This window comes from Emydura macquarii, unplaced genomic scaffold (genome assembly GCF_026122565.2).
Source record: "Emydura macquarii macquarii isolate MOO-44397 ecotype Brisbane River unplaced genomic scaffold, CSIRO-AGI_Emac_v2 contig_1483, whole genome shotgun sequence".
In the NCBI taxonomy this organism is placed as follows: domain Eukaryota; kingdom Metazoa; phylum Chordata; order Testudines; family Chelidae; genus Emydura; species Emydura macquarii.
Window position 1 is genome coordinate 16919407 of NW_027131620.1, and position 12152 is coordinate 16931558.

Sequence of the window (12152 nt, forward strand, 5' to 3'; positions counted from 1 at the left end):
GCTTTTTGATTCAACGCAGCCCAGTCTGTCCTGCATGCCTGTGAAGAGTGATTAAAACTAGTTCAGGGCCATTAACTCACAGTGTGTAGACTAAATCACCCTGCATTGATTGAGAAATAAACTGGGATGTTTTGATTACACAGAGGGCTGACACTAATCGTTAATTACTGGCCCTTCTATGCAATTCAGCTGATGCTGTTAAGTGATAAATTGATTTCCACTTGTTGATCTTGTGCTGTTGTGCAATGGAAATTACAGTGGATTATACAAAACCTTCCCAGTGCAAACCACTGCCACATGCTGGATTAACTGGGATCTTATAAAGCCCCCACACAACACATGAAGCCAGGAGTTCAGAAAAACTGCACCTCTGTGTTCTGACATTTGTAACACGTATTCTTATTGTCCTGTATTATTTGAAGGTCTGATACAAAGCTCATGAAAGTTTTTCTATAAACTCCCATTGATTTCAATGGGCTTTGGACCAGATCTTAACTCTATAGCTTGTGTTGTGTGCTATAGTACATAAGAAAGACACCCTGCAGAATAAAGTTCTGTTGCACTGTAAAATGCCTGATGGGATTTTTAAAATACACAGGATAGATTTTTCAGATTGGCCGTTGCAAATCAACTACAGGAAAATGAGCTGCTCTTCCAGGGTGAGGTTTTTCAAAAACTTTGGGCACAAAAAATATGTCAGTGCAATTTTATGCCTAATCCACCATGCACCCAAAATGCACCCACAGTTACACTTGTGTTCACATTCGACATGTACATTTGAATGCCTGGTTTTTCTGAAAATCTGTCCCTGAAAATTGTTGGGAAAGGCTGTGGAGTGAGAGGTGTTTAGAGCGAGCTCTGGCCCTGTAAAACTCAGTTTATAGGGAAGTAAAATGAAAGTCCCCCATTGTTACCATGTGTAAATGGCAATTCCGGTTATAGTGACCTTCTCCGAAAGGAAAGAGAGAGAGAGAGAAAAGGGTGTGGGGGAAGAGAGGGAGAGAAAGCAGGAGGATATTGAAAAGGAGGGAACAGGGCAAGAACTTGGCTCTTCAGGCAGGGTTTTTCCAAGTTCTGACACTTCAGCTAAAATTAAGACCAATAATAACAATTAAGCATCAGGATCAATAGCCCAGCGAATGTACTTCACTCACGGAGAATGCTCTTCTCTCTAAGTGCTGCCACCCCAGCATGTGCCCAGAAGCTGAAATCAGCAAAGTGCATGTAGATTCAATAATAAACAGTCAACAAAATCGCTGCTGCCCCACCAAAAAAAAAAAAAAACCCATCCAGTTTAGCGTTCACCAGTGGGTGAGATGATTAAAGATTAACCCCTCCCGCCTCCTGCCTCCACCCCTCTGGGGAGTATAGGCCTTGAAGCTCAGCAAATCCTTTCAGAGAAATATTTGAAATAAAAGACAACAGATAGGGGACGCAGTGAAGGCAGCGGGAGGCTGAGGGGCCAATAACCTCAGACAAGGGAATCGCTGCAATCTGGCCCGTGTTTGCTGATGATAATGCGTCTCTCCAAAGCCCTGATAGACATGGAGATGGCAGATTATAGCGCAGCTTTAGACCCAGCTTACACCACTCTGGAGTTTGAGAACATGCAGGTGCTGGCCATGGGCAACGGTAAGTCTGCCTCTGGGTTTGCTTTCATCTGTCAAAGCTGGGATCGGTGGTAGAGCCAGCCAGTGCCTTCGGGAGCACAAGTCTTCTTGTGATGAGTCTTCGGGAGCACAGGCATTTATCTGGTGCGGAGGGCACAGGGGGAGCTGAAGGGCCTGAAAGTTGGGGGCTTTTCTTTCTCCTGTAGAGAAGTGTTTCTGTTTAACGCTCCACTGGAACGGACCGAATGCCATTAGCTCAGATTCCAAGGTGATGGCTGTAGTATAAGAACCTGAAGAGAACAGAATTTTCCTCCTCAACATTGGCTCCAACAGACACAGCAGAGGAGCTGGGAGCCAGAACTGACAGCCAAAGTCTCTCACAAGCCCCTAACCCAAAGGAAAGGAAAATGCAGAATGAACAGTGGTTCTTTACCTCCTTGCTAGGCAGGACTTCAGCATAAGGCGCTTTCCGTGGCTCGACAGAGATACTGTGAAGCCGAAAGTTGGAGCAGTGAACCTGGACAGAGAACAGCTCCTCTAGCAGTGAGGTAGAATGAAAGTCCCAAAAGGTCTCAGTGCATCACCCTGTACAGATCGTAATTTGGCTTGGAGTGATACGTCCACACAGAGAGAAGCTGTAGAGTGGGTTAATGGGTGGGAACTGAAATTTACGTAGGTCTCAGAGGCGAAGGCTCAGTCCTTTAACTGGAAATAGTATCAGTGTATTTTATACCTGGGATAAAGGGGCACTTTCACATACACTCCCTGGGGAGGGTCACAGAAATTCTATGAGGATTTGCAACATTGTCCCATGGGTTATATTTTGGAACCTGTGAGGATTCTTTTTTATTAGCTGGTCAGAGAGTAAATCCATGATAATTTTCGCTCCGAGTCCCCCCCCCAAGTCCTCTCTAAATACTGGGTTAATCACTAAGCTAAGTATGCTGCAGAAAGCAACTAACTAGCTCTCAGGAATGACGTCCCTGCTCAGCTCCCTTAACACAAGCCTGCTCTGGAGGCACAAACAGTTTTTACCTCCAGAATCTTGTCACTGATCTAGTCTTACTGTGGCGGCAAGACAGAACTTCTCCTGCCACAAACCATCTATGGAGAGTTGGGCTCCCCCTTTATACCATCCCTCTGCTCAGCACGCCATGGGGGCAGCATCTACAGAGCATGCAGACGCAGAGAGAGCAGACCTGAGTGGTGGGTGTACTCTCCCTGAAGTGGGGCATGGACAGTAACTACCATTAACTGCATCTAGGCTGTTCAATGCATCCGGTACCAGTAAGATGAGCTAGCCTCCCCTGTGCTGTCCCCTGCACCTTGGCTAAGAATGCTCTGTCAGAAAATCTAGCAGCTAAAGGTGGGAAAGACTTATTAAATCATCCAGCCTCTGCCAAGGGGCTAGTTAGGGGGAGAATGGGTGAGAGAGAAAACATAATAGGTTATGCTATGGAAATGAACTCCACAGCCCTGAAACATCCTTCCTCTGCTGTAACTCCTCCAGCCCTTGTTTTGGGTCTTGGTCCCACATTTGCACCTTGGCAGGCTGAGCGATTTGGCTTGGAGAGTTCAGGGGATACGGGCTGGTGGGATGCACAGAGAGGCAGCAGCTGCCCCCACGCTCCATCTCCTTGAGTTGTCTTGTTGACTTGCAGAGATGCCAATGTTTATTCTTAAAGCTGGTACTGAGCTTTACTACTAAGCTTAAAGACCCTTCCGTGGCTCTTGTACCATCCATCCATCTAATGTACTGAACCCTCCCATCTGTGAGGAGTCATCACAACCTCTAAGGCCCAGAAAGCCTGTTGAAACTTTGCAGAGTAGACACTATCTGTACTGAGTTTGCTTAAACACATTTTAGCAGAGATGGCTGACAAATCAGGATAGCCCTGATTTTATAAGCTGTAGCAAAAGTGATCACCGTGCAACAGGCCCTGTGGGGAGAGGAGGAGAGTATCAGCTTCATTTTATATGACTTTTCTCTTCCAAGAGGTTTGTATGTACGGGCACAGTAGGAAAAATGCCCTACGAACAGTCTGCTAGTAACCCAGCCAATTCATCTGAACAGCTGCCTCACCTTGATATGTGATACTTTGGGGCTAATGAGCTATAATGGAGAAGATTTTAGTGACAGTCTACAACTTTAGAAAGGATGGTGCGGTGAGGGTTAACTCACATTCTGGCAAAATTCCAACTCAGGCACCCACAATTTGCCTACCTAAATAATCCACCCCATTCTGACCTTTTTTTTTTGCATTGGACACAGTCCACTACATTTGTGATCCAGAACTGCTGTGAAGTGTTGCTGTATGCTGTTAAATAGATGTTACGTTCCATACCAGAGGTGGCTGCATTTCAGTGGTGGCTGCAGTTCATACCTTTTTATAGTTTTGATGATTCTAGTTTTGGAAAATGCTTTGGGACTGGTTGGGATAAAAATTGCTAGACAAGTGTAAGATCATTTTCATTGCATGAGTTCCCGGACTTTAAAAGGGAATTAGCTTTTTCATCTTGTTTATCCTAACTTCTGACTAATCCCAACTAACCAGGCATTGTGGAGATAACAAGGGAGAGAGGACAGTCCTTTAAGTTTCTGACACTACACAAATAATAATAGTTTGAAAATTATCCAATCAGCAAATAATTCTGTTTCAGTTTCCAGCCAATAAGAGACCAATGGACAGACTGTAAGGTTTTTGGGGTAGGGACTGTCTTTTTGTTGTGTGTACAGGCCCAGCACAAAGGGGCCCTGATCCCTGAATGGGGTCTCTAGGGACTACCGTCATGCACGTAATAAATAATGAGGTGATTACGTGCAGAGCTCTCTGACATTTCCTCTTCTCTGCTGCCATACCTTTGTTTTATGTTATATATGTTGGGAGGAAATTGACACACACTCATTTTTCTGTGATGATTTCATCTGACTGAGACCCTGTGAACTGTCACACCAAGACGAGGCGTGTTTGTAGGCAGCAGCCTTCCTGCAAAGCATGACAGGGGCTACTAGCCCAAAAGTGAACGAGACAGGGATGTGAAAGCGATTCACTAGCTCAGGGGGCAGGTGCCGGACAGAGGGGACAGCACAACTGACAGTGGTCACTAACATCCAGAGCATCAATGAGAGGGAACACAGACGAGAAGAGCAGAATGCGTGGGGACAGGTGGATATGAGCTCTGAGAAGGAGCAGGTTCATGGAGATATCAAAAACCAAGAGGGCGATTTGGAATGGGAATTGGAGATGGAAGCCAGTAAAGAGGACAAAGGCTGTGGGGGAAGGATAGGAAGGGAATGTTTAAAAAAAAAAAAAAAAAAAAAGTCCCTCATTAGCCCATCACAGGAGAGATCATACCAGCTCCAAATTACTCATCATTAACATGGTGGTGCAGGCTGCTACTATAGCCCCCCAGCATCTCTCTTGATCCAGGTGGCAGGGAACATTGCATGCTCCCGATGGTCACCTTTTCCTGCTAGAGTTGAGGAGGGCTGCAATTTGCTCTATTCTGTGTAAATTCAGCCTGGCCCTCTTTTATTCCTGGCAAGATGCAAAAGCAGCCTGCTCTACTCCTCAAAAGCAGCCACTTAGAAAGCTTCATCCAAATAGAATCCCCCCTCCCTCCCACCCACTCTAAATTGCTGCTACAGAGGATAGGTCTAGCAGACTAAGTCTTAGGGCTTGTCTACATGGGAGATTTGTCCAGTTATAATCAGTATAATTATAGTGATCTAGTTAAGCCACTAGTTATACCAGTATAACTCTTCCATGTGGAAACTCTTATTTTGAAATAAGATTCAGCTTAGTTTAAACAGCTTCCAAAATGACATAAACTAAACCAGGAAAAGGCCTTCTTGTAGCAGAATAAGAGTACCCATGTGGGACGTGTTCATGGGAGAATTACAGTGCTTTAAATTCACACCCCTCCTTATAACCTCACCCAGGTATAACTTCCCCACACAGACAAACCCTTACTCAGAGGTAAAGAAGGGGATGTTTTGGTGCCAGGGATCTATGCAGTGAGCCAGGAGAAGTAGGGAGAACAATTTCCAAGGCTGTAAAAGTCCAGTTCTCTAGCCTCCCTGCAGCCTGCTTAAACAAACAGGCAAAGAAAAGAAACTTCCCACAAGCAGGGCGTTAAGACAAAAGGCTCACAACTCTCCTTCAGCCTGGCCTCTAAATGAACTCTGCAGCAACGGAGCTTTGCCAGCAGCCCTATCCTACCTTCCTCTCCACACAGATTCTAGCTCCCATTACCAGCCCAAGCCCTTGTGTGTACAGCCCTCTTCTCATGTGCTGGTGAAGGGCCTAATTCACCACAGCTGTGCCCAACCCTGCTTGGTGGCCCCCTGCACCAAGTGCAGGCAGCTGTGGCCTTTATTGAGCGAGTATTAACCCACTCCCTGCCAGAGCCTATCTGTGGTCTGTACATTCCTTCACAGGAGGAAAGGAAATCCTGGGTAGGAAGCCTCTATAGTGGATAGAGTGGGTTTCTTCCTCTCAAACAAGACAGATTCTGCGTGGGGATTAGGGGCAAAGAGCCATTTGCAGTGTAAACCCAAGGAAGCCAATGGAGTTACCTCAAAGGTGTGTTTGGCCCAGGACCCTATGAGGTACAGTATCTGCAGTGTGCAAAGCAGAGGTTCATTCTTTTTTTAGGATTCAAGTTCATTTTTAGTTCATGCCCCTGAGTTTTGGCTTTGTGTTTCAGACCTGGGTATGGGATGGAGACTGTATCCCCATGGATGGTTGATGATCTTCTAGTGCCCCTGGTAGAAATTCCAGCAGTCTCCACTAGAATCCTTCAGGTAGCTTTCTAAGGTTTTCTAGTGGTCTCTCCTAATTCCTACTGGCCCCTATCAATGTCAGTTGCAGGACAGTGGTGGGACCGGTAGAAATCAAAAGATCAGCAGACTCATTGCTCTGTTTCTATGGCCACCTGGAATCAGTAAATAATTTTCATCTGGAATTTCCCTTGGGGAAGGCGAAGGCATCTGTGTTGATAAATGATACATAGAGGTGTCTGTGCACAGTTGTCAGTCAGAGCTACAGGGTTAGCAGCATTGATGCCATCAGCCTTGAGGTTTGGTTGGCTCCCTATGGGGTCTTGGTGGGGGTTGGTATGTTCCTTTCTCTCAGTGATCACAGACTGGAGCTGAGCAATTGCTCATTCTACTCAAGAAGCCTTGTGAGTGGCCTTCTTCAGGGTGCCATCTTGCCACCCTTCCCACTCAATGTTTATGCAAAGCCCCCTGGGGAGGTGATATCATAGAAATCATGGAGATGTAGGACTGGAAGGGACTTTAATAGGTCATCTAGTCCAGTCCCCTTCACTGAGGCAGGCCTAAGTATTATCTAAACCATCCCTGACAGGTTTGTCTTACCTGTTCACAAAATCCTCCAATGAAGGAGATTCCACAACCTCCCTAGGTAATTTGTTCCAGTGCTTAGCTATCCTTACAGATAGGAAGTTTTTCCTAACGTCCAACCTAAAGCTCCCTTGCTGCAATGTAAGTCCTTCTCTTTATAACAACTTTTCATGTATTTGAAGACTATCATGTCTCCCCTCAGTCTTCTCTTCTCCAGCGTAATCAACCCCAATTTTTTCAATCTTTCCTCATAGGTCATGTTTTCTAGACCTTTAATCATTTTTGTTGCTCTCCTTTGGGCTTTCTCCAATTTGTCCTCATCTTTCCCAGAGTGTGGTGTCCAGAACTGGTCACAGAACTCCAGCTGAGGCCTAATCAGTGCTGAATAGAATGGAAGAATTACTTCTTGTGTCTTACTTACAACATTCCGACTAATACATCCCGGAATGATCTTCGCTTTTTTTGCAACAGTCTTACATTGTTGACTCCTATTTAGTTTGTGATCCACTATAATCCCCCAGTTCCTTTTCTGCAATACTCTTTCCTAGGCAGTTATTTCCCATTTTGTATTTGTGCAATTGATTGTTCCTTCCTAAGTGTAGTACTTTGCATTTGTCCTTATTGAATTTCATCCTGTTTATTTCAGAGCATTTCTCCAGTTTGTCAAGATCATTTTGAATTCTTATCCTGTCCTCCAAAGTGCTTGCAACACCTCCCAGCTTGGTATCGGGTGCAAACTTTATAAGTGTACTCTCTTTGCCCTTATGCAAACCATTTATGAATATATTGAATAGAACCAGACCCAGGACAGTTCCCTGCAGGACCCCACTCAATATGCCCTTCCAGCTGAACTATGAACCATTGATAACTACTCTCTGAGTACGGTTTTCCAACCAGTTACTTACAATAGGTTTGTCTAGGTTATATTTCCCTAGTTTGTTTATGAGAAGGTCATGTAAGATAGTATCAAAAGCCCTATTAAAGTAGAGATTTATCACATCTACTGCTTCCCCCCATGGCCAAGGCTTCTTACCCTGTCAAAGAAGGATATTGGGTTGGTTTGACATGATTTGTTCTTGACAAATCCATGTTGACTGTTACTTATCACCTTATTATATTCTAGGTGCTTACAAATTGATTGTTTAATTATTTGCTCCATTATCTTTCCGGGTACCGAAGTTAAGGTGACTGGTCTATAATTCCCTTGTTGTCTTTATTTCTATAGGGTGGCTTGGGGTGTCATTTTATCAGAGATGTGAGGATGCTTAAGTCACCCAAGTTCTACAGTCTTATTCCTCTCTTTCTGGGCTGGATTGTGCAACCCTTGCTTGGATAGGGGAGGACTGAGCCACACAAGTCAATGGGGCTCGTTGTGTGCTCCCTCATCTCTAAGGACAGCATAATCTAGATCTCTGTCTCTGACTGCGGTAGGTCATAGGGATCATCATGAAATTGAACTGGCTGCGGCCTATCCTGACAAACCAGGTGCAGTGACTGTTGACAGGAAGGAGCATTTAGGGCAGTTGGCTGAGGCTGCATTTTGAGGGAGTTTGTCCACACTTTCCACCAAGATGGTTGATGCCCTCAAAGACCTATTGAATTAATTGCTGCTCTTGTATTGCCAGGCCCATAAGGTATTTGTCCATCAGCAACTGGCCAAGAGGCTCTCATGCAGACCCCACAATAACTCTCTCTTTGTCACCTCACTCCTTTAATACATTCCACTTAGGGCTAGTCTGGGCTCTTTGAAGGCTACAGCTAGTGCAGAATATGGCCTACACTGAGCACATGACACCTGTGCTCCAACCACTGCCCTAGCTGTCTGCTTCCAGAGGCAATTCAAGGTGTGGCACAGCACAGCAAAACAGAAACTGAAATCTGAAAATCCCAGATGAATACTGACTCTGTGCCGTGTTAGCCCTGAACTGGGTTGCCACTAAGATTCCAGACTTTCTGAATGCTAATCACACTCTGTGTGTGTATAGTGACTTTCACCAGAGGGTCTCAATGCACTTTGCAAACATGAAGTATTTACTGTCCCCATTAAACTGAGACATAGGGTGGCATGATTTTAAGGGATACTGAGCACCCATAACCCCTAACTGAAGTCAGTGGAAGCTATATGTGTCCTGCTTCTCAGAAACTCAGGCCACTTATTTGTGTGCCTCACTTTAGGAACCCCAAGTTGGAACGTTTTGACTTTACAGCCAGATTTTCCAAGGAACCGAGCACCCCCAGTTGAGTCCATCTGTAGCAAGATACTGGAGTGTGTGTGTGCGTGTGTGCACGCGCGCGTGTGTATCTGTGTCCCTGGTTACCTCCTGCCTCCTTGGGTAAAGAGCAGCTACTCTGACTCTTCACTGTCTCCCTCTCTTTGTCCTTCCCGACATAGACACGTCTCCATCAGATGCGACGAACCTCAACGCCTCCAATAGCATGGGGGTGAGCGCACTGTGCGCTATCTGTGGGGACCGTGCCACAGGGAAGCACTATGGGGCCTCCAGCTGTGACGGCTGCAAAGGCTTCTTCAGGAGGAGCGTCAGGAAGAACCACATGTACTCCTGCAGGTACGGACTGAGGGCATTGGAGCCTCGTGCTGTGTGAGGCACCGGCTGGAACAGGCCACGTGCCATGGACAAGAGGGGGAACAAGTCTGCCAGGAACTGCACTAAGAATCCCCCAGAACTTGGGGTCACTATTCCCTGTCCTCTCCCTTTACCCCACTTCTCACAGTACTGAGCTGGCCCTCCAGCTGAGGAGGGCTGGACACAGCTCCCAGCAGAGCTCCTCACTGGCCTTGAGGGGTCACTTGAGACTAGCAGGGAACGACCACCCCATCCTATGGGGCTAAGCACACTTTCTCTGCAACATCCCCCACTCCTGCTGGGTGGGGGAGAGAGGGTGAGAGGAGAGGTCATTGCGAAGCAAGACAGGGTGTTTCCTACTGCCAGGGGCTGAGCACATTGCCTCCACCACATGCCTATTCTGAGGAGCAGGCGTTGTGCTGAGCTGCCATCCCTCCGTGTGGGGCAGTGCACCAGGAAATTGAGATATTCCTCCTGCCGAGATCCCAGCAGAGTCCACTCGGGGGTAACGTTTTCAAAAGCACTGAAATAACTTTAGAAGCCTACGGCCTAGTTTCAAAAGTGACGGAGGCACTTGAGGGGTCCAGATTTTTACCAGGATGTCAGCGTTGCTCAGCTGAGCAGAGCGACACGTAATCTCTCGGCAGCCCTCTTCCTCATGCAATTTTCAGCCCTGAGTTAGGTAGCTCCCTGCCACCGCGGCTCCATATGGAGTGCATGGGGATAGTCCAGCACCTAAGAAAGCAGAAGCTGGCCAGCTGAGCAGGGAGCGGCCTAACCTAGCCAGGAGTGAAAGGCCGAGGAAAGGAGAGGAACTTAGGGCCTAAGTGGCTGACCTGGGGCACTTGGCTGATTGCCAGGTGGAAGGAGGTGTCTGTCTCTGATCTCCTGGAGCTATGCACCTAAGCTTAGGTAGCCCATGGTCTAGCAGCCAAAACCACCTCTCTCTGGCTCCTGCTCACATTCAATACCTCACTCACTATCGCCCCACGTATTTCTGCGACCCTGGCTGCCTTGTGTGCAGGTGCTGAGCTTCCCCCAACCACCACCACCTGCAGCCAGCCCTCCTGCTTTAGGATCTAGCAGGCATCAGGTCTTATGCACGCTCAGAACACGTCTATGGGACGGGGCCCCACTGGCAAGACAGGCATTTCCCCACCAAGTTTGGGAATCCTGCTTTGGGGCCTCTGGGGTTTCAATTTGGGCTCAGGCTCGGAGCGGCTTGTTAGCTGTGGGACAGCAGCGGCACTTAGGCTGCTTTGAAATTGTCAACAGGCAGAAACTTAGGAGCCTTAGGCACCTGTATCCCTTTAAAAATCTGGCCCTGAGGAGCCTATATTTCACTGACAGTCAATGGGTCTTAGGCCTCCAAATCCCTTTTGAAAATGAGACTGAGGTGCTTTAGAAAATCGTATCTCATGGTAGGTAGTCGGGAAATGTGAATGGCAATGTGAACGTGGGATGTGAGGGGCAGAGGGAGCCCCAGATGTGTGAGTGAGGTAGAATTTGAATTATGGCTGGGAACCTCGGGCTACGCTTTTTAAATATGGGTGACTAATGTTAGGGTCCAACATCCATATTTAGGCACCTAAATAAGTGGCCCGGTTCTCCCAAGTGCTGAGCGCCCAGCAGCTCCGCCTGACTCGAGTGGTAACAGTGAAGCACTGAGTACTTTGGAAAACAAGGCCACTTATTTAGGTGCCTAAATGTGGACTTAGAAGGCTTCTGTTAGGCACCTATTTTGGAAAATATTGGCTTAGGGCTTTAATAGAGCATAACGAAACCAGCCCTCTCAAAAGCTAAAGCAATTGACATGGTGGGAGCCCTTTGACCCTTGGGTCACCCTACACTCCATACTCACAGGTTTAGTAATCCGACGTGATCAGCCAGCTGAAAACTAGATAGAAAGCATGTGAAATTCCAATAAAAACTGTACTGCAAACTGCTCTTGACATCGTTTGACACACTAGAGCCATAAATGAGGGAGAGAAGGGAGGGCTTGCCCTCTGCAAGTCATGGGTCGGGATACAGCAATATGGAAGGAAGTTGGGTTGGTTCTGATCAGTGAAGATTGGGGGTTGTATTGGGAGATGGGTCTATTTGCGCTTTAGTGCAGTGTCGTGTTGTGATAAAGAGCAGGATGCCTGGATTTTAAGCCAAGCTCTGGGAGAGACTGGTGTAGTGCAGCGATTCTCAACATCTTCCATACTAGGGACCACCCCATCCTCCAGGATCTCTCTCCTATCTAGCTGTGTTGGTTCTGACCTCCTGACACCTCTTTGTGACTCTGCTGGGGATTGCGACCCTCATCTTGAGCAACTCTTGTCTAGTGGTTAGAGCAAAGGGCTAGCAGTCAGGACTCCTGGCTCGTATTCCCAGCTCCGCCATCACCTTGCTCTGCAAACTTAGGCAAGTCTCTTGGCTCCCACAGAAATTAATGGGAGTTGTGGGTTCAAATCCCTGAATGTCCCTGCACTGCCCCACCTGTAATCATTCTTCCTTAGTTCATGGGGGAATTGCAGGTTAATTGACAGCCTCATATTAAAGCAGCCATGGAAGGGCCAAATGTCAGTGTCTTTCCTCAGGGTG

General features: G+C 47.0%; 1 protein-coding gene across 2 annotated transcripts in view; it reads left to right on the forward strand.

Annotated features, from left to right (window-relative positions):
• The first annotated feature begins 1374 nt into the window (after nucleotides 1-1374).
• The window catches only part of HNF4A (hepatocyte nuclear factor 4 alpha), a 30680-nt gene continuing 19902 nt past the window's right edge, over nucleotides 1375-12152 (forward strand). The window contains exons 1-2 of one of the 2 annotated variants that reach the window (XM_067554345.1): nucleotides 1375-1632; nucleotides 9371-9545. In XM_067554345.1, coding sequence (XP_067410446.1) covers nucleotides 1512-1632; nucleotides 9371-9545 — 296 coding nt within the window. In that variant the 5' untranslated portion in view covers nucleotides 1375-1511. Of the gene's footprint in view, nucleotides 1633-5869; nucleotides 6197-9370; nucleotides 9546-12152 lie in introns of those variants that run through there. The other variant, XM_067554346.1, reaches the window with a different exon arrangement.